This window comes from Phacochoerus africanus, chromosome 10 (genome assembly GCF_016906955.1).
Source record: "Phacochoerus africanus isolate WHEZ1 chromosome 10, ROS_Pafr_v1, whole genome shotgun sequence".
NCBI lineage: Eukaryota > Metazoa > Chordata > Mammalia > Artiodactyla > Suidae > Phacochoerus > Phacochoerus africanus.
In genome coordinates, this window is record NC_062553.1 from 37,752,994 (window position 1) to 37,778,783 (window position 25,790).

The window sequence follows — 25,790 nt, forward strand, 5'->3', positions numbered from 1 at the left end:
TTACTGATTTAATGAGGCTCACTCTACTTCCTAAGTTATTTTATATCCAATCTTCCTAAATTTTCCAGCAATCCCAGAATTCTCCCTCTTTACCTGAGAAGTCTGTTCCTTCGCTATTCTGAATACATTATTATCATTATCATTATTACTATTAATTTCTTAACTCTAAACTCAGAGGGGTGTGTATCCTACGTAGGTATTTAAGGACGAGGCCTTTACCCTGTGCCAAACTCCTCAGCTGCACCCAGAGGTGTGTGTACCTGGCTCCAGCCTGATGCTGGACCATCTGTTGGAAGGCCCCCAACACCCCGGACCGTCTCTCCCCACCCCTTTCACCACCCATAAGCTGTATGCCCAGGTGAAATGGTAAAATGCTCAGATTTGACTCATAGCCAGAGAAGGGAGCCCCAGACAAACCTGGGCTCTGGCCAGCAGATTTCTTCCTCTCAGTCTTCCCTGGAATTGAACTCTGTGCTTTGCATTTTGCACTTTGGCAGAGGTCACTGTGAGAAGAACTGGCAAAGACTCACAATGAGAGAAGCAGACATCAAGGTCAGCTAGGATGCCCCTCACCCAGGCAGCCCTTCTCAACTGTGGCAAAGGGAGGACGGAAGGAAAACGGCAAAGGATACAATGTGCTGCTCATTTTCTCTGCAACGTGAAAAACCTCAGCTTTTAGATCTAGAAAGGGCCTCGGAGAGTGTCTGATCCAACGACCTCATTTGTTTTAATTCAGTGAATTTTATATTTATAGTTGTACAACCATCATCACAGCCTAATTTTAGGACATTTCCATCCCAAACCCCTAGTCCACTCTTCTCTCCCTCCACCTGTCCCCTTTGGTAACCACACATCTTTCAAAGTCTGTGAGTCTGTTTCTGTTCTTTAAATAAGTTCATGGAAGCAACCTAAAAATAGTAAATGTCCATCAACAGAGGAATAAAGACGATGTGGTACATACATACAATGGCATAGTTCTCAGCCATATCAAAGAATGAAATAATGGCATTTGCAGCAACATGGAGGGACCTAAAAATTATCTTACTAAGGGAAGTTAGTCGGAGGGAGACAAACATTATATGATCCCTTATATGTGGAATCTTAAAAAAGGATCCAACTACCTCATTTTACATATGATGATCAAACTGACTTCTGTAAAGTCTCCTAGCAACTTGGGATCAGATAAAGGCTAGAGCTCCCATTGCTGATTTCATTCAACTTGGACAAAATCATTTTAAAGGGTCTCAGAAAAATATTAGGTAAAATCATACAGCTTTGATTTCCAAACCATGCTATAGAGCAGTGGCAACTTGCTTGCATGTTGAGATTCTGAAATAGACACACGAAGGTGAAAATCATGTACAGTCAAAATAATCCTTGAAAATCCTCAGGAAAAGTGCCATATTTAAGACCAATACAACTTCTGTCAATAAATCCCACATGGTTTTTCCAGAGAGGGAAAAGGGAACGGGCTCAACAGTTGAGTACCAGATTAATTAATTGGCTTGAGGTAAGAGGACAAAAAGCACAGATCTGTAAACACAGGATCACACACAGGACTGCAAGCTGGAGACACATAAAAGGCACCGGAGTTCTGAAACTCCCAGCAGGTTCTTTTATCTCATATGCTCTCACCCCAGGGCACCGGGCAGAAGACAGGCTACTTAGACAGTGAGCTCTCCCCCTCTACTCCCGATTTACTGTTCACTGCCTGATTAGACACGAAGCTTCACACAGGCATGAATCTCTATTTTGTTCATTGGCAAATCCCAAGTGCCTAGTACTGTGCCTGGCACATAAATGTGTGTTGAATAAATGGATAAATCTACTCCTCACTTTGTCAGGGCTATGTAGTTGAACACTTATAAGTTGAAGTTATTTTATTCTGGCACGTGGCTCTTAACCTTTTGAGGTGTTATGTTGCCCCAGCCAGAAAAATTCACACTGAACTGTTCACAGAGACTGTCCAGTTCTCATGGAATGCATGGACCCCAAGACTGCAATTTCCTGGTGCCATCAACCTTTAATATGCTGTGGTGATGCTTTTGCAGAATGACCTTCAGGGCTTTGGAGAGACTGACGTCATTTACTTACATTGCTGCAGAAGGACTTTTCTTTAAAACTCTCCCAAGAGCTGGAAACAAAAGCTACATTTTATTTTATTTTGCTTTGTTTTTTAGGACTGCACCTGTGGCATATAGAGGTTCCCAGGCTAGGAGTCCAATCGGAGCTGTAGCCATGAGCCTACACCACAGCCACAGCAACACAGGATCCGAGCCGCGTCTGTGACCTACACCACAGCTCACAGCAACGCCAGATCTTTAACCCACTGAGCAAGGCCAGGGATTGAACCCGAATCCTCATGGATCCTAGTCGGGATTGTTAACCACTGAGCCATGAAGGGAATGCCCCAAAAGGTACATTTTAAATGCTGTCAGCCCAAAGGCTTAAAGGGGACCTGGGCTAAGCTCAAACTCGAGGCACCAAAGTGATCTTCACAGCCCACTATTATATTTTCTACCCTGCTCCTAAGTCAGCCTGGTGTCTGGTTGGCCCTTGTCTGCAGATGTCCTCTAAAGCAGCTTGCAAGTTTCAGCACTGATACTGAATAGCCAGATGGATCACCTCCAGGACCACCCTGGATCCCCAGCTAGCCCCATCAGGTACTGACACTGCCCTTGTCACCACCAACTCTGATGGATTGGACATGGAGAAATGCACAGCCGGAATATATTCAAACAGCTGCTGTAAGGTGAGCTGACGGGCACAACTGCCAGCAGGCTGAGAGGAAAACATAATTTATGCGCATCCTTCAAGCAGAGCTCAGAGCCGGGCAAACACCTCTGCAGAAAGCTCAGGGATGCGGCACAGACACGCCAGGACAACAATGGCTCTTTCTGAGCAAAGAGAAAGAAGGAGAGACCAGAGGCAGGGATGGGGAAAGGGACAAGCTCAGGAAAGGGCAGCTGATTCAGCAATCTAAACGGAGCCCACCCATGTATTCCACCTCCCGACAGAAAACACACATCTCCCAACTTGCATAGTGATCGTCTGCCTCTAAGAATTATAAATACTATGGACTATGCTCTAAAGCAGATCCAGCAAAGTCCCAGAAACAGAATAAACACAAGGCAGAGAAAGGATTACCTATCTGTGCATCTGTACTGGCTTGAAGAGTTTCCCTCAAAAATTCATGTCCACCGGAACCTCAAAATGTGATCTTACTTGGAAAGAGGGTCTTTGCCTTTGGAATTAGTTACATCAGCTTAGATTAGGATGAGCCTGAATCCAATATGACCAGTGTCATAATAAGAGAAGAGAACACAGAAGCACAGGGAAGAAGAGCATGTGACTCGAGAGGCAGGGCTTAAAAGGATGCAGCCACAAGCGAAACGCCAAGGACTGCCAGCAACCCCCAGAAGCTAGCAAGGGGCGGAAAGGGTTCTCCCTAGAGCTCTCAAGAGACATGGCCCTGCAGGCACCTTGATTTTGGACTTGTAGCCTCCAGAACTGTGAGCCGATAAGTTTCAAGTATTTTATGCCACCTGGTCTGTGGTAACTTGTTACAGCAGCCCTAGGAAACTAATTTAGCATCTATCTTAGCTAGTTTCAAATACATTTCTGTATAGTCATTCATTCACAGATGGTTAAAAAGTACAAACTATGTGCCAGTCAGTCTTCTTGCAACGAGCAAAAAATAAAGAAAAACCTCTGCCTGTCTGAAGCTTATATCCCAGCATAGGAAGAGACAGAAAATAATCAAAAGAAATAAAGAAAATACATGGTCTGTAAATGGTGAGAAGTTCAATAAGAGGTCCAAGAGTGTGAGGGGGAGTATTAGTGTCAAATTTGAATAAATTAAACACTTCCAGAGGATTATGAGGCGTTCCCATTATGGCTCAACCGGTTAGGAACCTGACATAGTTACCCTGAGGATTCGGGTTCCATCCCTAGCCTCTCTCAGTAGGTTAAGAATCCGGCATTGCCACAAGCTGCATTGCCAGTTGCAGATGTGACTCGGATCTGGTGTTGCTGTGGCTGTGGCGCAGGCCAGCAGCTGCAGCTCCCATTCGACCTCCAGCCTGGGAACCTCCATATGCCACAGGTGCAGCCATCAAAAAGAAAACAAATAAACAAACAAAACCCCCTAATCAAAAACACTCTCAGAGGATTTTGATCCAAATATTGAACCTAGGATTTCAGTACAGACAGCCCCCAACTTATGATGGTTCAACTTACAATTTTTCTACCTTATGATGGTGTAAAAGCAATATGCATTTGGTAGAAACTGCACTTTAAATTTTGGATTTTAATATTTCCCTCGCCTAATGAAATGCTGAAAGAATCTCTCTTGTGATGTGGGGCAGGGCCAGCTACCCCGTCAGCCAGGCGATCATGACCATGAACAAATGATACATTTAAAAACATTCTGCATGCAGATGATTGGTCCATTTTTCACTTTCAATAAGTTACTGAAATTTACTGATGCAGTAAATTAACTGAACATCATGAACACTGAATTATAAAATAGGCTTTGTGTCGGATGATTTTGCCTAACTGTAGGCTATTGAAGGTTTTTTGTTTGTTTGTTTATTTGTTTGTCTTTTTAGGGCCACACCCACCGCACATGGCGATTCCCAGGCTAGGGGCTGAATCGAAGCTGTAGCCGCTGGCTAAGCCACAGCCACAGCAACATCAGATCTGAGCTGTGTCTGCGACCTACACCACAGCTCACAGCAATACCAGACCCTTAACCCACTGAGCGAGGCCAGGGATCGAACCCTCATCCTCATGGATACTAGTCAGGTTCTTAACCCACTGAGCCACGACAGGAACTCCCTACTGTAGGTTTTTTAAGCATATTTAAGGTAAGCTAGGCTAAGCTGTATTAGGTATAGTAAATGCATTTCAACTTATGATATTTTCAACTTATGAAGGGTTACTGGGATATAATCCCATTTTAAGTCATAGTAGATCTGTATTGCCATTCTAATGAAAAGTGGTACAACACATAATGGCATATGGGGGAGAGAAGAGCCTCCCTCTATTAAATCAGAGTTTCTGCTCTAAAAGCAGGAACATCATCAACCATAAAGCTCACTCTGAAGGGGAAAGAATGAGACATTAGCAAAAATCAGCAAGGCCGAGGAGAGACTATCTAAGGATTTTGTGACTAATACACACTTGTTGGCTGACTTATAGTAAATTATGTATAAATATATATAATTCATTTTGTAATTATATAAATTATAAACGGCCATTTCCCATTCAACAAATGCCCTGGCAGTGACACAACAGAAGTGACTTAGCTACACAAAACCAATCTTAAGAGAAAAAGAAGGCTCGTCCAATGATCACTCAAGTCAAAGAAAGTTCTAGAACTAAAAGCACATTCCTCAGTGAAGGAGATGTTCTGCTGACACTGTCTAATACAGTAGCTACTAGCCACATGTGATTATTGAGCACATGAAATGTGGTCCGATTGAAAAACTGAATTTTTAATTTGATTTGATTTTGATTAATTTAAATAACCATATTAATTACATACCTACATGCGGCCAGCAGCTACTCCACTGGTGAGCACAGAGTCACAGAAGGCTGGATGTGGGGAGGAAACTAAGAGACTCATAAATCTGAGATGGGACCGGCTCCACCAGCAAAAAAAAAAAAAAAAAGTGAGGGAGCCTTCATAGAATGTACAACTATCATGTAGATTATTTCCAGGACATACTGATTTCCTTAGTCCTCACTGCGCCCTTATTGATAGTCAGTGGTATCCCCATTGGCTGGATGAGGAAATCAAGGTTCAGTAAGATTCCTGACTTGCCAGGGCCTTGCAGCTTTCAAGACCTCAAGCAAGAGATCTGAACTTGGCTGTGTCAAAAATCCATACCGTACCCACCAAAGCCCGGCATCCACAGCAGCTTTCACTCTTGTGATGCCTTCCATTCCCACCCTCTCTGAACAGTCCAAAACACAAAAGTGTGTGTACATATGTGTGTGAGAGTAGATTTCGCAGAACAGGTTAAGTCTGAGGGTTCCCGGGTGCTAAGAATCATACACTGTGGACAGCCAGCCCCACATTCCACTTTATCAGGTAAGAGCAGGAGGCATGACTCACTTACTAAGACCAAAGTGGCACATTAACTAAATCCTTCTTCCTTGATACATTCAGCAAAATTTTTTTTTTTTCTTTATACAGCCACACCTCTGGCATATGGAAGTTCCTGGCCAGGAGTCAGATGAGAGCTACACCTGCAGGTCTACGCTGTAGCAACACTGGATTCGAGCCACACCTGCGACCTACGCTGCAGCTTGCAGCATCACGGGATCCTTAACGCACTGAGAGAGGCCAGGGATCAAACCTGCATTCTCACAGGGACAATGTCAGGTCCTTCACTGGCTGAGCCACAATGGAAACCCGTAGCCAAAACTTCTCTATCCCAGCTTTCCTGGTCCTCAGGGAGCTTCCATGCCCCCAGTCATAGACACTCAGAAACCCTAAGACCATAGATCTTCACCTCAAGGGAAGCTAGAAGTAAGAGACAGAAGAAAACTGAGCAAGAGAGAACCTCATTAACAGTATGGAGATTTGAAAATACTGGTTTCAAAGAGTGACAATGCTCACTCAGCTTAGCTTCTCCCCGGGTCTCCTGATTGCCCCCCAACAGTGGAGAAGGGCAAGTGAGGGGCTTGCAGGGCAATGGGGCCAGCGAGTCCTGAAATGTAGAGGAAGCCATGGTGGGAAATATGGCCCACCCAAGACAAAACTATAGCTGGTTTGTGGTAGAGGCAGCGATGCCTGCTGTGCTCTCCTGTTAAGATTTCCGCAGCATTATGAAAAATGTTTCTTTCTTTCTTCTTCTTTTTTTTTATTTTTTTTTATTTTTTGGCAGAATCTGAGGAGTACGGAAGTTCCCGGGCCAGGGCAGGGGTCAAACCTGTGCCATAGCAGTGACAACACCAAATCCTTAACCTGCTGAGCCACCAGGGAATGCCAAAGGAAGGTTTCTAATGGGATTAATTTTGCATCTTCTAAAAAAGTTTCACCATTCCTGGAAATATACTTGAGGTTAATGAAACAATTCTTATTTGTCTCTTTCTCGTCCCCAAACGTTAACTGAGTCTTTTGTCACTGTACTGTCACTCCTATCCTGTAAGGAACTGTCTGGGAAGAAGAGTCCTTTTCTCTTAAATAAAGCTTTTGCAGTATTTTGAGGTTTTGAGATTTATGTGATTCCACACGCAAATAACCCCAAAAATAGTTCATCCTAGTGCAACTCTCAGTGTCCTAGGAAAAATTCTATGGGAAAAACCTGACTGCTCAGTCCAGCACTCAGACATGTCTATGCAGACAGCTTAGTCTAACCTCTCAATCCCAGGAACCTGGTTTGGGGACTGATTTTCAGTGTAATTTCACACAACAAAAACATTGACACCAAATAATACAAACGAGCTGGCCAATGTTGTGTTGTGATAAAAACTGACTTTATAATTTTTTTAAAAAACGCATTGCTTCTCAGTCTCTCCGGGTTATGCCCACAATTAATGTTGTGACACCTTTCATTTCAACACCTTCAACTAAAATGTGCGTCTTTGGAAAAAGATCACCAGTAAGCCCTGACTTTGCTCCCTTTCTGGAGGTGGCATTCTTTGGCAGAGTTTTGCTTCCATTAGGAAATTACTTTACCAAAAATCCAAAGAAAAGAGGAACAACTAAAAAAACGCACCCCTACAAACTGCAAATGTGCACAGACAAGTGGTTGTAGTCTTATTCAAGAGTGAGTTGATCTTTGCAGTGCATTGTTCTCGGAAGTTCCCGCGTGAGGAAAGCTCCCCTTTATGAACTGCTGGGACAGCGACCGCGGGAATACCCAGCCGGGCAGCTTCCGGGATGAGCAGCTCCCAGCGCAGAGGGCTCGGTGTCCGCAATGACCAGCAGTACAAAAACGCCGATGCCGCCATCCACCGGCCCTGAGTGGATGGCATCCAGAATGGGACGCCGGCCACAGGAGTTGGGGAAGAGTCCCTGCAGAATCTGACCCAACACCACCTTCCTCCCACCCGCGCAGCCCTGCGTCCCTGCCCGGAGAGTGGTCACTGGCTCCGGGCTCCGCGCAGCACTGAGAGGACTCCAGGACCCTCTTGACACCGAAGAGAGCAGCGCAAAAAAGACCCGGTTCCTGGGGTGCTCAGGCCAGTGCGGACCTTCCGTGGTGCTGCTCCCTACCTTTCCCCTCTCGAGCAAGAGGCAGCTCTGTCCCCTCCCAAGGCAGGATCAGAGCCCTCCAAACCCGGAGCAGGTGGAACCTGCGCCCCCTGACGGCCGGCGGCGCCCGGTGTGCCTGTGGGGTAAGCGCCGCAAAGTTTGCGCGCAAAGGGGACGCGGAGTTCCCAGCAACCTGCAAGTGAGACCCGTTCTGGGATGCCCACGCTCAGCTGGTCAACTGGTGGCGGGGGAACGGCGCGCGACTCCGGGCTCTAGGAAGGACGGAGACCCAGGTGCGCGTAGCTGGGAAAGGACTCACGTCTGGGGCAGGCGAGGCTGCACCGTCCTTCCAGATGCTGGGCGCCGGCGACGCTGGCGCAGCAGAGCCGTGGACCCTCGAGAGGCTGGTTCCGACGGCTCTTTCAGCAGCCTCCACAGGTGCCTGGGCGCTGCCGAGTCCACCTGATGCGTGGAGAGCGCCGGGTGGAAGAGGGACAGTGAAGACGCCCCTACAGGGGATATGGCAACGCCCCTGGCAAGGAGAGCGTGGTCTCCGGACCGACCGGACTCGAGCGCTAAAGGAAACCCTACCCATGACCGTGGGAGGGTCCTGGACGCTGGGGAACCCGGGTGGAGGACCGTGCGCGGGAGAAGAATTGGTTGCAGGGCGCTGAGTGTGGGGCTGGAAAAGCCGAAGCTCACGAGAGCAGGGGAAGAAGGTGGCACCGGAGGAAAGGAGGGGGCGGGACAGGAGGGATTGACCCTGAATTCATCCAGACTGAGAGGTCATCGGACCTGTTTGGTGGCAGAGCGCGGTTCGTAGATCTTACCCGCTCCGGGACGCCGGCTGGGCGGCAGCGCTCTTCCGGAGCGAGGGCATGAGACGGTTTGGTGGAGAACATGTCTCGCTTTTTCCGCTGTCCACGGTTATCCTGGTTGCTACCCTCTCTTCTACGTGACCCTGGGAGAGGCACTAAGGATGCCTTGCTCTTCGCTCAGGAAGAGACGAGTTGAACTTCAAGGGACAGGGGCCCCACATTTTGTCTGCTCCACAGATCCCACCCGCGGACCACTCCCTCCCTTCACTCCTGTCTCTGGGTCCCACCCATAAGAACCCTTAACGCCAGATCCCCCACAACCCCACCTCTTTGCATTCAAAGAAGTTATTCTTCGGGGGCAGAGAGGAAGCCAATCCGGCTGCTGGTCCCCTCACCCACCCCCACTCCCATACTAACCCCCCCTCCCCGCCCCCGTGACCCGCAGCACCAAAAGGAGCTGAAATCTGAAAGCTTGGGCTGTGGGAGAGGGTAATTGGGAGCAAAGGCGTTATTTCTGGGCTCTCTCGAATCTCATCACACCCTAGACCATTTTCTTTTGGCCAGAGGGTAGCCAAGTAAAATGAAAATAACTGTAGGTACTGGCAATTAAAGGCCAAGTTTGTTATCCTAACAAAAACTTACGTTTCTAGGGCGAACAGTATTTGTGTTAGGCAAATGGAAATTTGCTTTCTGTTACATGCTTACTGAAGAAACTGCCTGAGAGGCTGAGGCTGTAGGGAGAACCTAAGCCTGCTTCCATAAACCTAGGGGTGATTTCCCGTGGAGGACACCCACAGGCTGGACCCTGGGGGCCAACAACCTTTCTGTCATTCAGCAGCAGCTCAAAGAAGGTACTGCAAGTATTTACAACTGTAAAGACTACCATTTGAAGTCCAAGATAGTGATCACGTTTAGCAGGAGGAAGAAGAAAAAAAAAACTACATTGCGTTTTTCTTAGGAATTTTTTTATCCAACTTCAGTCAAGAGCTAATGAAAGTTTCAAAAATTACTCATGAGATTATTGAATAAATCCAGCTTCATTATTCTGAAGGAGGCCATGTATAGTCAACAAATATGTATCAGGCACCCGTTCCTTGAATATTATAATTTGGGGTGGGGTATAAGATATAACTTGTAAAATTGGCGGGGGGGGGGGGAGGAATTGGTATTTTGCTTCTGAAATGACATGAGAAAGTAGAATATATTCTAAGCACAATAGTTGACATAGGGAGTTGAAGTAATCAACCTAGGTTTACACAGCTAGCAAGTGCTGAGCTGGGATTCTGCAGAGGCAGTGTCATTTCAGGATTGTGTTCTTACTAAGGTACTGCCTCTTCACATATCATGTCATTACCACAGGGACACCAGTCTGAAAATCAAGAGCCTAGGCAATTTGTCCACTAGCTCTACCTTGAGCAAATCCCTAGTCTTTCTGAGTGAGTTGGATTCGGTCCCCAAGGGTTTCTACAGGCATTCTGAAGCCATGTAAGAATTGCTATCTCACCTCCTTTCGCTTCCACTTTCTGCCCTCTGGTGGAGGTGCTATGGGAACTATGAAATTAAAGTAGCTAGATCAGTGAACTTGAGATAGCGAGGGTGAATATAGGTCCTTCCTCTTGCACAACTATACAGTGGAAGTGCGCTTCAGAGAACTAAAGCTGATTGCATTGATAGTGTGAAAAACTTTCATTTAGCATGAAAATCCAACTAGTTGTAGTTACCAAAGGTATCAGAGTAAATACTCGATCAGAGTAAAAACAGCTATTTTTATAGTCTTTGTAGTAAATTTCTACAATGTAAGAAACCATAGAAATATTAGACGTCTCATAACATGTGAAGTAATTTGAATAGGCCAAGATTCAGAGTAATTTTCAGTGACCTATTTGAATTATTCCTTTTTTAAAAAAAATATACTACATGTGCTTTAAAGTGACAACCATCTAGTTTCTTAAAATACTTGTCATTTTACAAAAAGAAACATTCATGGCCTTTAACATTTTTTATTGCCTATCATTTCAAGCATATATCCAACTAATTTCATGGTTTAAAAAAAAAACAATGAGATTTATGGGAAAATTAACTTAAAGGTAGTGAGTATACCCCTGGAAAGGGTGATTTTACAGATCAAATTTTGGTCACATTTCATAGTACAGTGCTTACGACTACAAATAATGGCAATCTGAGAACAAGAAAGAGGTGTCTTGGAGAAGAAGCTGGTATCCCAGGATGAGAACAGAAAAGCAGTGGCTAAAACAGATACTGTATAGCAGAAATGGACAGAACACTGTAAATCAGCTATAATAAATTTTTTAAAAAGCAATCTCAAAAAATAAATATAAAAACATATCTGCTGCCCCATGGCTTATCTATTTATCTATTCACCCAACTGACAAATAGATTGTTAGTTGTCAGATAAACAAAATTGAGTTCCTTCCCTTATAGAACTTTCAACCTAGTGTAATAGATACATTAACAAACAGACAAGTATATAACCTATGGAAAAATACTTGCAAGTAACATGGGACTGTCTTTGCTTGAGGGAGTTAGCATCCGACATTTTTAGCTGAGATCTAAAGATGCAAAACCTTTAAAATAAATATAGAGAGCAAGAAACAGGTAAATTGGATATCTACCTATATCGGGGAAGGAGAGTTTAAATGAATCGGGGGAAACCACATACCCATATCTGAAGTAATATATTCCAGAACAGTGAAACATTCTGTATATGATAAAAGCAGCCCATGTAGACTTTCTGTTTGCTGTATATCTCTGGGACATTAATCCTTTAATATACCCGAGTGGTCACTAGGAAGACGATAGTAAGAACTGGCTCATAAAAAGCTTCAAAGGAAATTTATTTCTAGCACCTTCACACACCGGCCCCCCCCCCGCCCCCTGCAACACCCACTTCCCAGGGCCCCATACTCCCATTTATTTGCCCATCTTGTCTCCCTAGGGATGGTAGCCCTCAATGGCAATGGCCACATGAGCAAGAACTGAGGTGCCTCAGTTTACAATTTGTTTTTCTGATTTGCGAATCAATTTGTAAGAGAAGTTATGACATTAAGTCATCTCTATCTACAGTATTATAGCTAAGCATTTATGTGCCAGGCACTTCACAAAGTGACGTGTATTTTTTCAGTTTTTCTTTCTTGAAACAAACCCAGTTTCCTTTGTTGTAAATTAAGAATAACAGCTTCATCTCATACACTGTCACAATGATTAAATGAATATATAAAGTGCTTTAAAATAGTTGCATACACATACTTTCTAACACTTATTGGGCACTATTATTTCTCCTTGTTTCTCTTTTATAGATGAGAAGGAAATTGTCTAACAGAAGTTAAATAATTACCCAAGAGCTCACAACAAGCAAAGGGCAGAAATCAGTGGAGTTCAGAGCAATCTGGAACCAGACAGAACTTCCGCAGTTCAATTATCAAGACAGTAGTGAAAAATGTCCCAGAAGTTTACAATCTAGAATTATACTGTGAATTCACTCACTCATCCATCAAACATTTGAGAACTGCGGTGGGTTAAATAGTATCTCTCCCCCAAATGAATGTCCACCCAGAACCAAGGATGTAACCTTCCCTATTTGGAAACTGGATCTTTGCAAGTATAATTAGGTAAAACCAGATTATACTGGAACAGAGTAGGCCCTAAATGCACAGACAGAAAAGGACATACACAGACAGGGTGAAGGCCGTGGGGAAATGAGGGCAAGATGAGAGCAATGTGTCTACAAGCTAAGAAACGCCAAGCACTGAGGCCCACAACCAGAAGCTAGGAGAGAGGCATGGAGTGGTTTCTCTCACCAAGTCTCCAGAAGAACTAACCCTGCTGATACCTTGATTCTGGACTTCTGGCTTCTTGAGCGATGAGAAAATAATTTTCTGTGGCTTCACTTCACTCTTTTTGATCATTTGTCATGGCAGCCCTAGGAAACTCATACTAGCACCTGCTGTGTGACTAGGCATGAGTTCCCACTCTGGAGTTAGAGCAGTAAACAAAACTGTACCCTTGCCCTCATGGGGCTTGCCTTCTGTTGAAGGAGACTATAAACAAATATAGAACACCATGGTAGGTGCTGTGCAGTGCTAGGAGGAAAAAATATTGTAGGAAGGTAGAGAACAGCCAGATAAGGGTGATGAGGGTGGGAAGGGAATGTCTCCCTAGAGGTATTTTAACACAAATGAATCTGGACTCTAGCATTTTGGGCTGCACGTGGCTAATTCTTCACAGCACGCTGAAATGCATGCCCCTACATTAACTGAAAAGAAAATGTAGCAAGAATGGTAGCTCAGCATACATCAGACCTAAACTTGCTCAAGAGACCAAGATGGTGAAATACATGAGAAGAACTTCCCAGATGAATATCCTTAAGTTTCTGGACAGGAGAGGGGTTGCCAGCTCCTCTCACCCCTCCCAAGGTCACATCTATTCTAGGAGGGTAGTAACCAGTAGTCTGCTTTGTTCTCCTTCTATGAAGTTTGCTAACCTCACAGGCAGTCCCTGTCCAAGGCTCAGGGCGATCTAATCACTGTCACTCAGTAGAGAGGCAACTTCCTCAGACCCAAGAGACACGGTTTCCTTACATCAACTCTAGCTCCAGAGCTTAGACATCTGCCTCACTTCCCAAGGACCAAGGACGGGCACACCTCACAGCTAGAGGAGTCCCCTGGGTCATTTGAAATAACACGAAGGACCAAAACATTCTTATAGGTCATCTTTAAGCACTACCACGGACACTTATCTCTGCTTAAAATTTTTAACATTCATGAAGCCATGAAGTTCCAGCATCAGACTTCTTTGCAAAAAGCCAACATTGCTCACTGCAATTCTCAATACATATCTGACGGATGAATGAGAGAATTCACAGTGTAATTCTAGGCTGTAAACTTCGGGGACATTTTTCACTATTGTCTTAGTAACTGTGCTACAGAAAGCAGGGGTGAAGAGGTCAGTCTAGGTCCAGATTGCTTGGGCTCCAATTCTGATTCTGCCCTTTTCTAGTTGTGAGCGCTTGGGTAATCATTTCAATGTTTGGCTTCAATAAAATTCCTCTGGCAATTTCAGCAAAGATTATCCCAATTTATTTGAGATTATCTGAATTTAATTTAGACTTGAATAGTGACATTAGTTTAAATAAAAACCCTAGATGTTAGTCATCCCCTAAGAGTGTTTAAAGTGAAAAAATTAAAAGATTTCAATATAAAAATTCCACAAATTTCAAAGAGCTAATAAACTTTTATAATGACACAAAGTAAAGAGGAAAATAAGGCCATCACATTCACATTTTTATCTATGTCATTGTTAGTGGTATTTGGTAACTTTTCCATCCCTGCTCTAATGGGCTGAGATTGAGGCAAAAAGGTCAACATGTACCATTTTATTTCCCTCAGAACAAATTAGTGTTAAATACTCAGACAAAATTTAATTTCAGTTTGACTTTAAAGAACTTATTTATTTCCTCTATCCTGCTGCACTCACCCGCTTTCCACTCATCATGCAGCAGCTTCTGCAGCATCTTCAGGCCACTCTTTCAAAGCAATGGGGAGCCATGGGAACTGCAGGCCGGAATCACTGCATCCCAGCACCACCAGCACCTCCAGCCTGGGGGGCCTCCCAACTCATCTCCCTCCCTGCTTCCAGTCCCCTGCCTCCTTCCAGTCCTTTCTCCACAGAGCAGCCAGAAAAGTTATCTTAAAAGAACAATAACAGCAGTTCCCATTGTGGCTCAGCGGTAACAAACCCGACGAGTACCCATGAGGAGGTGGGTTCGATCCCCACTCAGTGGGTTAAGGATCTGGCATTGCCATGAGCTATGATAGTGTAGGTCACAGATATGGCTTGGATTCCGCGCTGCTGTGGCTGTGGTATAGGCTGGCAGCTGTAGCTCCAATTCAACTCCTAGCCTGGGAACTTCCAAATGCTGCACATGCGGCCCTAAAAACCAAAAACAAACAAACAACAACAAAAAAACCCAACTATTAAAATATCCAATGCTGCCCACTACAACTAAAAATAATTCCCAATTCTGTACCATGGTCTATCAAACACCCTAATGACCTGGCCCTGGACCCTCTCGCTTCCTGCTGCTCATCAAGCTCCAGCCACACCAGCCCTTCTGTCTGTTCCTCAGCCCAGCCAAGCATCTCTCAGCTTACTGACTTTGTATTCTTGCTGCCTTCTCTCCCTCATACACTTTCTCCTCAGATCTTCAAATGAAGGAGATTCAGGTCACGGCTCAAACATCCCCATCTCAGGGGAACTTTCCCAATTGAAAGGACTTATTACCTTTTCACCCTCTCTTTCACCACTTTCTGTACCATTGCTCTCATTGTTTAGCACCCCTTACACATGAAATCGTATTCACTTTATTGTGTATCTATTTCCTGGCGGCTCTCTTCCATGCCTTAGCAGCTCCCTGAAAGGATCCCCATTATCACCAGCACCTAGAAGGTACCTGTCAGGTAGTAAAGGCACCAGGTGATTAAATAAATGCATAAACAGTTGTGTGACTTTGCCTTAATTAAGCTCTGAGCTACTAGCCAAGCAAATAAAAAATGGCAAACTGCTTAATCTGTCATTCGCTCAGTCTCCTTCCTCTGCTCACTACATTCTTTCATAGGAATTAGAAAGAAAACAGGGCAAGAACACAAGCCCAACAAATGGACAAAAACTAGGCTTCAGGTTTGTTCATTACACCAAGATTCTGAAATACAGAAGAGCTTCCCACGTGGACACCGAACTGTTCGTGTTCTTTAATGTTCATACTAGAGTAGAATAAGGGAGCGAATGGAGTGTAACAGCTCTCGTTTAGAGCTCCTGAAACTCCATCCCAAGGAGTCTAACACTGGGAAAGGTAAAAACGAAATCTAAAATTAAAAACGCATGAAGAAAGAAATGACTGCCCTTCCACTTCAGACACTAGCTAATACTTAAGGAACGTAACATTAAACAGAGTGAAAGTTAGCAAACATTTGAAATCCTTCTTTGTACTTCTGTTTAAAACCTACTTAACCACTTTTTAGTACCTACCAATTATTATGTTTTGCAGCAAGTGTTAGTTTTACACATTGATAAAACTATAGGCTCCTGAATTTTTTTTTTTTAATGGCTGCCCCTACAGCATATATATTATATATTCTGAATCCATGCCACAGCTGTGGCAATGCCAGATCCTTTAACCCACCGCGCTGGGCCAGCGAGTGAACCTGTGCCTCTCTGGTGACCCAAGCTGTGGTTAGTCGGATTCCTAACCCCACTGCACCACTGCGGGAATTCCTCCTTGAATATTTAAACAGTAAATATTCTACATTAAAATTTTGGTATGACAAATTTTAATGAAAACATTAATTATACAAAAATTAAATTTAAAAAACCACTTAAAGTGACTTACGATTCAAACAGATCTGGCTTACTGATGTTACTCTATCAGTTTGTTTTCATAAGAACTGATTATTTCCATCTGAAAAAACCTACTTATAGGACTGTGGGAAGAAAAATGAGAATAAAGTACATATAGCTTGTTGGCCCTGTGCTCAGCATGTATTGCTCATAAACATTAGTTTTTCTTTTATTATTACTTTGAAAAAACACATACAAGTTTTACAAAACATGCCAACTTCAGTTAGAAGCTTCTTACACAAGAAATAGCCACATGTGAGGAATCTTAGCCTGTATTTTTTGAAAACAATTATATTGTCCTCTGAGGAACATACTACATAAAATTTTATTTCAATAACTGAGAAAAATTCTTCACTAATAAAACAATTTCTGGAGTCTACTTATATAGATTCATGTTATAATTTAAGAGGTCTTTTTAGAGAATATATATTTTTTTATATACAAAGTTACATGATCAAGAAAAGTACCTGTTAATAAGTAACCAAAATATTGTGACATATTCCTCAGTAATTACTACACATATGGCTTAGTTTCATCTGAATTTTGCCAAAAAAAAAAGATGTTGGTGTGAAATAGTATATGAAACAGTTACGTCAATACAAGGAAGCACAATGAACAACTAATATGTTACCCTGCCACTGGCTATGCCTTATGAAACATTTTACAATCGTTCATGCTTTTACTATTAAGTAACATTATAGTGCCACCTCTAGTATGCCGACGACGATAAAGCTTCACATTCTTTCCTTCTAACAACAGCTGGAAGAGAATATAGAGATGAATGTTACCGTATATCATGTTCTACAACATTTCCTTTCTAATATTCCAAATGCAATAATTTATCTAAATCTAATCTGAGGTATATTAACAAATCAAACATTTTTTAATCCACACCATGGGCTATGTACCATGCAAACACTACAACTACAACTGCACATGCTGGAAGGAGGTAATATTTATGTTTTTGCCATAGCGTTAGCTCAACTGCCACTTCATCTCTCTTCTTGTTCTTCTTCCGACGACCCTTCAGTCTGTTTTCAAAAGCCTCCAGTTCAGCCTACATCAAAACAGCATCATTTTTATTAAATTCGATACACACAATGATTTGAAATTTTCCACTTAAATAAAAATAAATTTGGGAAAATTTTTTGATGGTAATGATACACAATAAATATATTGATTTTATTTTTTAATTTTGTTTGTTTATTTGTTTTGCTTTTTAGGGCACACCCACAGCAATATGGAAGTTGCCAGGCTAGGGGCTGAATTGAAGCTGTAGCTGCCAGCCTACACCACAGCCACAGCAACTTGGGATCCGAGCCGCATCTGGGACCTACACCACAGGTCACGGCAATGCTGGATCCCCAAACCACCGAGTGAGGCCAGGGGTTGAACCCACATCCTCATGGATATTAGTTGGATTCGTTTCCACTGTGCCACAATGGAAACTCCCTTGATCTTTTTTAAAAAAAGGAATATCTCTCCACTACTGATGATACACAACAAATTCAGGTAAGCAGAAAGGCAACTAGGGAGTAATGGAAGAAATTATTTCAGACCAAAGGCCTGCCTTTAATACTAAATACAGAAGCATCTGATTTAAAACACAGACATTAAGTGGCTCATATACACACATTAGTCTTATACATCAAGACCATTAATCTATAATTAATGGAGCTCTATAACATGCAGCTTCCAGCAAGTTCTAAGAGATGCCCCATTAGCCTAAGATGCCTGTAATTCTATATATTTTTTTTTTGTCTTTTTAGGTCCATACCCACAGCATATGGAAGTTCCCAGGCTAGGATCCAATCAGAGTTGCAACTGCCGGCCTACACAACCACAGCAATGTGGGATCTGAGCTGTGCCTGCGACCTACACCACAGCTCACAGCAATGCCAGATCCTTGACCCACTGAGTGAGGCCAGGGACCAAACCTACATCCTCATGGATACTAGTCGGATTCACAGCCCACTGAGCCACAAGGGAAATCCAATAATTCTAGTTGTATACAATGATGATAAAAAGCATTAATGGCTTGTATGGAAGAAATTCAAGTGAGCAAAGAGAAAAAAGCTACCAGAAACTGATTCCTCCTTTTACCAAATATGTTTAAAAACACAAAGTGAAAATTCTTCAGGGGGAAAAATGCTTCATGCTTTAAATCGAAACAACTGTTTTAGAAAGTAGAATTAATAAAGAGTAACTAGATGTGTACTCCATAGAACCTACTTACTAAACTTTAATACATGATAACATGATATACTACAATGCATTGTAATTAACTAAAACTTGACATTCCTTAACTAAAATATGTATGCAATGTTCATACAAAATTCCATATATGGGAGTTCCCGTCGTGGTGCAGTGGTTAACGAATCCGACTAGGAACCATGAGGTTGTGGGTTCGGTCCCTGCCCTTGCTCAGTGGGTTAAGGATCCGGCGTTGCTGTGAGCTGTGGTGTAGCTTGCAGATGCAGCTTGGATCCCGCGTTGCTGTGGCTCTGGAGGAGGCCGGTGGCTACAGCTCCGATTCAATCCCCAGCCTGGGAACTTCCATATGCCGCAGGAGCGGCCCAAGAAAAGGCAAAAAGACAAAAAAAAAAATTCCATATATGTTTACTTAAAAAGAAGAAATATAAACATCAGTTAACATATCCATAACTTTGCTCATAAATGACATTTGAGGAAGACCTAACACATACTTAATACAAAGTGGCTTTCTTCAATGAGCCAAAATGTCAGAATAGTCTCAAGTGGTTGCTGATATAGAGCAAAAGGTCAAAATACATTAAAAGCAACCAAATTTGAGAACTACTGACATAGTAAAAAAATGTATGTTTTAATGATGGCCCACAGTCATCAAGTATAGTTTAAATTATATTCTATATACTGTTTTAAAGGCCAGTCAGTAAAGAAAGAATATACTTAAGATTTCTATCCATAATGTTTTATAAAAAAGGAGAGGAAGGGACACCCTAAAATATTCTTTTTTTTTTCTTCCTATGGCCACAACTTCGGCATATATTAAGTTCCCAGGCTAGGAGTCAAATCGGAGCTGCAGCTGCTGGCCTACACCACAGCCACAGACAGCAACGTGGGATCCAAGCTGCATCTGCAACCTACGCTGCAGCTTGCAGCAACACAGGATCCTTAACCCACTTAGTGAGGCCAAGGATTGAACTTACATCCTCATGGATACTAGTAGGGTTCTTAACCCACTGAGCCATAACTTGAACTCCTAAGCTATTCGTAATAATTTATTCTCCCAGGGTTCCAGTCAACTCATGTTTTACTATATTAGCTCTGATAACTTATTTTTCAATATTAGGCAGATGAACTTTATAGAACCATAAAACATCAGAGATCATTTTAGCCTACCTTTGCTACATGAGCTGTTTTTAAAGCCTTCTCTCAAGTCACCCAAATTTCAATTTCTTTTTCTTTTTGTCTTTTGTCTTTTTAAGGCTGTATCCTCGGCATATGGAGGTTCCCAGGCTAGGGGTCCAATCGAAACTGTTGCTGCTGGCCCACGCCACAGCCACAGCAATGCAGGATCCGAGCCATGCCTGCGACCTACACCACAGCTCACGGCAACATCGGATCCTTAACCCACTGAGCGAGGCCAGGGATGGAACCTGCAACTTCATGGTTCCTAGTCAGATTTGTTTCCCCTGGGCCATGTCAGGAACTACCAAATTTCAATTTCTTCATTTATAAGGGCGGCAGTCTGCATACACTATACCCCGCTTGATAAGTATAAAGCATCACAAAACGCAAACTGACAAAAAATCATGTCATTATTAGAAAGTTAAGCCACTCTGGGTTATATGATCAATAAATATAGTATTTGAGCAAACAGGGATATCAGAAATACACTTGTTATCTACGTTAAAAAAAAAAAACCATAATAATCCTGCATTCAAGAATCTAAAGGGGAGGAGTTCCCATCTTGGCTCAGCAGAAACGAATCTGACTAGGAACCATGAGGTTCTCGATCCCTGGCCTTGCTCAGTGGGTTAAGGATCTGGCATTACTGTGAGCTGTGGTGTAGGTCGTAGACACGGCTTGGATCCCGCACTGCTGTGGCTCTGGTGGAGGCCGGTAGCTAGAGCTCCGATTGGACCCCTAACCTGGGAAGCTCCATATGACACAGGTGCAACCCTAAAAAGACAAAAAAAAAAAAAGAACCTAATGGGAAAATAAGAGGGTATATTATTAAAACAAATATATTAGTTAGTAAACAGCACTTATTTGTCATAGATAATCTATGACCCAGTAAGACAGAACTCAAGTTATTTTAGATGGGTGAGGACACACTCCAGGGGACATCTTAAAACAGATGCTGCAAAGCACTTACCCCCATCTCCAAACCAATAGAGGAGTTATCTCTGGAGAATGGATGAAACTGGCAAGGAAGTAAACTGGGAATATACAAAATATCTGGGAATATACAAGGTCCTGTGCTTCAGAGGTTCAGTAAACCTGGACTGGAGTAAGTGGATGGCTAATTTCTGTTTTACAGAACTATATTTTCAGTACAGAACTGAGCCAACCAGACCCTAGTTTGTATGTTTCCACATATCTTGTATTTGCATAGAGACATCTTTGCAATGATGCAAAGAGACATAAAATTGGACATTTTGTTTAGTTACCTGTTGTCTTCGTTTCTCCTCTTCAAGAGCAGCTTTGGCTTCTGCTTCTTTTATCTGTTTACAGACATTTAACAGTAAATTAACATAATCTTCAAATTTTATATAGAAGTTTAACATCTTTCCTCCCAGGCACCACTCACCCATAACAACTTCTGGGAGCTTTATATTAAAAATTACTTAAAGAAATGTAAATGTTATACTTAGACATATTACCAAGGGTACTAACAGGGGGTAAGGGGAGGTAGGGTGTTACACCTTTACCTAAACATTTCGGCTTAACAACCACAACAGATATTAGATCATAACTGATTACAATTCCAAGAGCTACAACACTGTAACATGAAATAACTTTAAAAACTGGACCATAAGGAGTTCCCGTTGTGGCGCAGCGGAAACAAATCCAACTAGCAACCATGAGGTTGCAGGGTCGATCCCTTGCCTCACTCAGTGCATTGAAGATCCTTCATTTCTGTGAGCTGTGGTGTAGGTCACAGAGGTGGCTCGGATCTGATGTTGCTGTGGCTGTGGTGTAGGCCGCAGCTGTATCTGCAATTCAACTGGTAGCCTGGGAACTTCCACGTGCTGTGGGTGCAGCCCCCCCTCCCCAAAACAAACAAACAAACAAACAAACAAAAAACATCAATTATTACATACCACTTTTTGCCTAGAGTTGAAATTGACTATTTTCTTAAAATGCCCTCTCTGGAAGGGAATCATTAGTTTCAAATCAAACCAAGAGCTTATTGACTGATGGGCTGATGGAGGGAAACAGTGACACTAGAGGTAACCCAAACACCAAAGAATCCCGAGACCTTGTTTTGTGTTATTTTAATCTTATCTTCTGGAGGCTTACACTAACCTCAAGATGAACAACTATGTTTCAGGGCACATACACTAACTTGTATAGGGCATGAAAAATCTAGTACACACCAGACAATATCAAAATAAGCCTATAAACTATGCTTCTAACACAAAAGCAAAAAAAAAGGGGGGGCCACTAACATATTACAAATGATATTTAATGTGACATCACCTCTGATGCTTTTCGCTTCATTTCCTTGCATGTTGTGTCACATTCTATGGAAATCTGATTTTCACGTACTTTGTTGCACTGCAATTCCTACAAAAAAATTTGTTAAATTTGATTTTAAAAGATTTCCCCCAAAGTCCTAAACATACGCCATTAAAAAAAAAAAAAAAAAGCAAAATTTCTCGGGCAGTTTAAGATTATGCCTATTACTTAACAGTCACGTTCATTAATATTTAATGATGATATGATTACAAGCATTAGGTGCCTTGGTTCAGCAGTGATTATTTCTTTATCTCTTATTTGCAAAAAAAGTGAATACCATAAAATTAACACCATCCATTTAATAATCACTTACTAAGTGCCACCATCAACTTAGCTTCAATTTCATTTTATTCTTTATTTTTCTTATTGTTTCTTGTTATTCTCCCAGTGAAGTACTAGAGTAAAACCAGTTTTCTGAGACAATGGAAATGTTCTCAATCTGCGCCACTCACAAGGGTAGAGCACTTATCACACACACACATGGCTAACCGAGCACTTAAAGTGTGGCCAGGGAAATCGAGAAACTGAATGTCATACGTGATTTAACGCTGAGTCATTAACATGCTTATGTCAATAGCCATATGCGGCTAGTGGCTACCAACTCAGTGTGGTTCTAGAGAGTTTTCTAGAGAGCTACAATTTTTTTTCTCAACCACTTAAACCTTTTTAAAGAAAGTTTAGATGAATACTGTTCTAAAGCTTTTATCTGCACTTCACTGCCTCCTTAATGAAATAATAATTTAAAAAAAAAAACCTAATATACTCTTTTCTTGATGAAGTAACATCAATACTATGATAAACTTGTGTGCTATCCTATAATACAATATATGGTCATTTTAAATAGTCTTAGACTTTGCTTTTGTAGATCTTTTATCTACCTTTTATTCATTCCCTATTTCTTGCTGCTAGATGTCACTTTTGTTTGAAATGTACATATTTATACTGTTCCTTTCTCACCAGACCTTTAGACATTAGTTTTTTAGTTCATATCTACCAGAGTCAGGAAATAAGATCATTAAATCCTACGAGCAAAGTACTTTATATAGCACAGAATTTTATTAGTTAGAGGGCTTCCTTGCCCTTAGTTCTTCATTTTTGGCTGAGTTGCTGATAAACAGTCTTATTGTCCAAGAACAGTGCAGACAAAGGAAAAATAACATGGACAAACACTAGAGACAAAAATAAATACTGATAAGGTCTATCAGCCTGGTAAAAGGATCATTTCTTTTCTCATTCAAAAGTAACTATTACATGCCAAGCACTGTATTAGGAACAGGGGGATACAATAAGGAAAAAACTAATCTGGTAAGTGCTAAACTAACAACAATAATAGCAACCACTATTTATTAAACAGAGTAGTTATTATGCTAAATGCTATATAAGCATTACCTCTTTTATTCCTTTTAATCAGTCTGTGTAGGGAGTTCCCATTGAGTGCAGCAGAAATGAATCTGACTAGTATCCGTGAGAATGCAGGTTCAATCCCTGGCCTTGCTCAAAGGGTCAGGGGTCTGGCATTGCCATGAGCTCTGGTGTAGGTAGCAGACACAGCCTGGATTCCGAGTTGCTGTGGCTGTGGCATAGGCCTGCAGCTGTAGCTCCAATTTGACCCATAGCCTGGGAACTTCCATATGCTGTGGGTGCAGCCCTAAAAAGCAAAAAAAAAAAAAAAAAATCAAACAAAAGTCTGTGTATAAACTATTTTACAGATGAGGAAACAAGGATACAGATCCTAGAATCACAAAGCTCTTAGTTATGAACCTAGTACAAAGTACAATGAAAGACAAAAGGAAGGAGCATCTAAGTCTTCTCAAAGGAGTCAGAGAAAGGAAAACCTTCCCAAACACAGAAATGCTTGCACTGGGTATTGGCAGGATTCTAGTGAGCAAAACAATACAGAAAAGGAACACATGTATTGCCACATATTAAAGGAGAATACAGCAGGTGTTAGGGCCCTCAAGTGATGGATTCACAGAGATGACTGCCAGAGAATGAAACTGGACAAGCAGGTAAAGGTAATACCACAGATCCTCCTTTATGCCAAGTCTATATATACACACGTTTCTTATAAAACATGTTATTTTTTTCCCCAAGTGAAGAATCACTGAAGAACTTAGATTGAAAGTATTACAATTAGAGGCAAGGAAATCTGTTATGAAGCTGTTTTCAAAGTCCAGATAATAAGCTGCTGCCAAAATTCTAATGGGTGGCAAACTGCTCTTGGATAGCAATATGAGAGAGAAAACTTGAGAGGCACTTCAGAATAAAAGTGTTTTGACTGAGGAGTTCTCTTGTAGCTCAGCAGATTAGGGATCCAGTATTGCCACTGCAGCAGCTTGGGTACTGCCGTGGTATGGGTTTGATCTCTGGCCCAGGAACTTCTACATGCCTGGGCGGCGGGGGGTGGGGGGTGGGGGGGCTGGGTGAGTACTGATTTTCATACAAAGTAGTCCATTTAAATATCCTAAACTTAGAGATTCAACTTCAAAAAATTCAGGGCTACACACTTAAATTCAAAGTTACCTATCCCAGGAAATGAAAGTAGGAGCTGTAAAAACAAATGAAAAGCAAAGATCGATAAAAGCAAAAACTTTGAATAAATATTTGTTAAACAGATGAACAAAAGAAAGAATTTAAAGAGAAGAGAAAGGGAACTAGCTTTAGGGAGCAACCACAAGAACACAAAGAAAAAAAGGAGTTACAACTCTAAATGAGAAAGGGAAAATTCAGAAGTTAAGAAGGATGACATCTTCAAAGGAAAGCCAAGGAGAAGGAGAGTTGACCTGTGAGATTCAGTGAGATTCTTAAGTTCTGCTAAATGGTATGAAGTCTGCTTCCACCGAGCTTTCCAATCATTCGTTTTTGCCCTTTCACTCCTCCATTACCACTATTTTATCTTAAAATGAGTTCTCTCCAAGTTTGAACGTTATTTTATAACTGTATGAGGCTGTGTATGTGAAGTGTTTTGAAGGCACCATTTTCACAGCATAAGGCAAAAAATGTTCATAAATAAGAGCAACAGGTTAATTCCAGCCATGTCTTAAATCACGAAACTCACTTTCTTACTCACATTGTGCTCCTGGTGCAAAGACCTCAAATCTAGAACACACCACCTCTATCCAAAAAGAGCACTGAACTCTTTCATAAAATCATCAAATTCAAATATAAAATCATCCTCTCTTACTACCAAACCGCGGAAACTAAACCACCAAGCAAAACTGATTTTTAAAATAAGCAATTTACAGAAATAGGCCAAAAATAAAAAGATTCTACTTAAAAGTAAGTCAAAGAACTACCAAAATCCCCCTCAAAAAATGAAAACAAAACAACAAAAGTGTACACAGAAAAGAATTTTCAATAACTTAAAATATTTACCTTTTTTATTCTTTTACAAGGACATCTAAGTTTCACCTTTTGGTTGCAATTAAAGGGACATTCACCAGGATGGCACATTTCTTTGCATCTATGACCACAAGGAAGCTGAAATAAAACCAAAATAAAACAATTAGATATTTATATTTGAGTCATGCTCTACCGCCCCCTTCTCTCAACACTCTGTCAAGAAAAGGTCTCTCACAGTAAGTGTCAATCAATCCTGAAGAACGGGTTGATTTTTCAACTTT

At 41.9% G+C, this 25,790-nt stretch overlaps 2 protein-coding genes across 8 annotated transcripts in view; both read right to left on the minus strand.

Annotated features, from left to right (window-relative positions):
- The window catches only part of LOC125137857 (atrial natriuretic peptide-converting enzyme-like), a 117,195-nt gene extending 107,729 nt beyond the window's left edge, over nt 1-9,466 (minus strand). The window contains exon 1 of one of the 2 annotated variants that reach the window (XM_047798962.1): nt 8,529-9,466. In XM_047798962.1, coding sequence (XP_047654918.1) covers nt 8,529-8,804 — 276 coding nt within the window. In that variant the 5' untranslated portion in view covers nt 8,805-9,466. The remainder of the gene's footprint in view (nt 1-8,528) is intronic. The other variant, XM_047798963.1, reaches the window with a different exon arrangement.
- A 5,505-nt stretch (nt 9,467-14,971) lies between these two features.
- The window catches only part of NFXL1 (nuclear transcription factor, X-box binding like 1), a 60,043-nt gene continuing 49,224 nt past the window's right edge, over nt 14,972-25,790 (minus strand). For all 6 annotated transcript variants that reach the window (XM_047798950.1, XM_047798947.1, XM_047798945.1 and 3 more), the window contains 4 exons: nt 25,543-25,647; nt 22,129-22,215; nt 21,096-21,149; nt 14,972-17,497 (listed from right to left, as the gene is read on the minus strand). In XM_047798950.1, the coding sequence (XP_047654906.1) occupies nt 17,324-17,497; nt 21,096-21,149; nt 22,129-22,215; nt 25,543-25,647 (420 nt within the window). In that variant the 3' untranslated portion in view covers nt 14,972-17,323. The remainder of the gene's footprint in view (nt 17,498-21,095; nt 21,150-22,128; nt 22,216-25,542; nt 25,648-25,790) is intronic.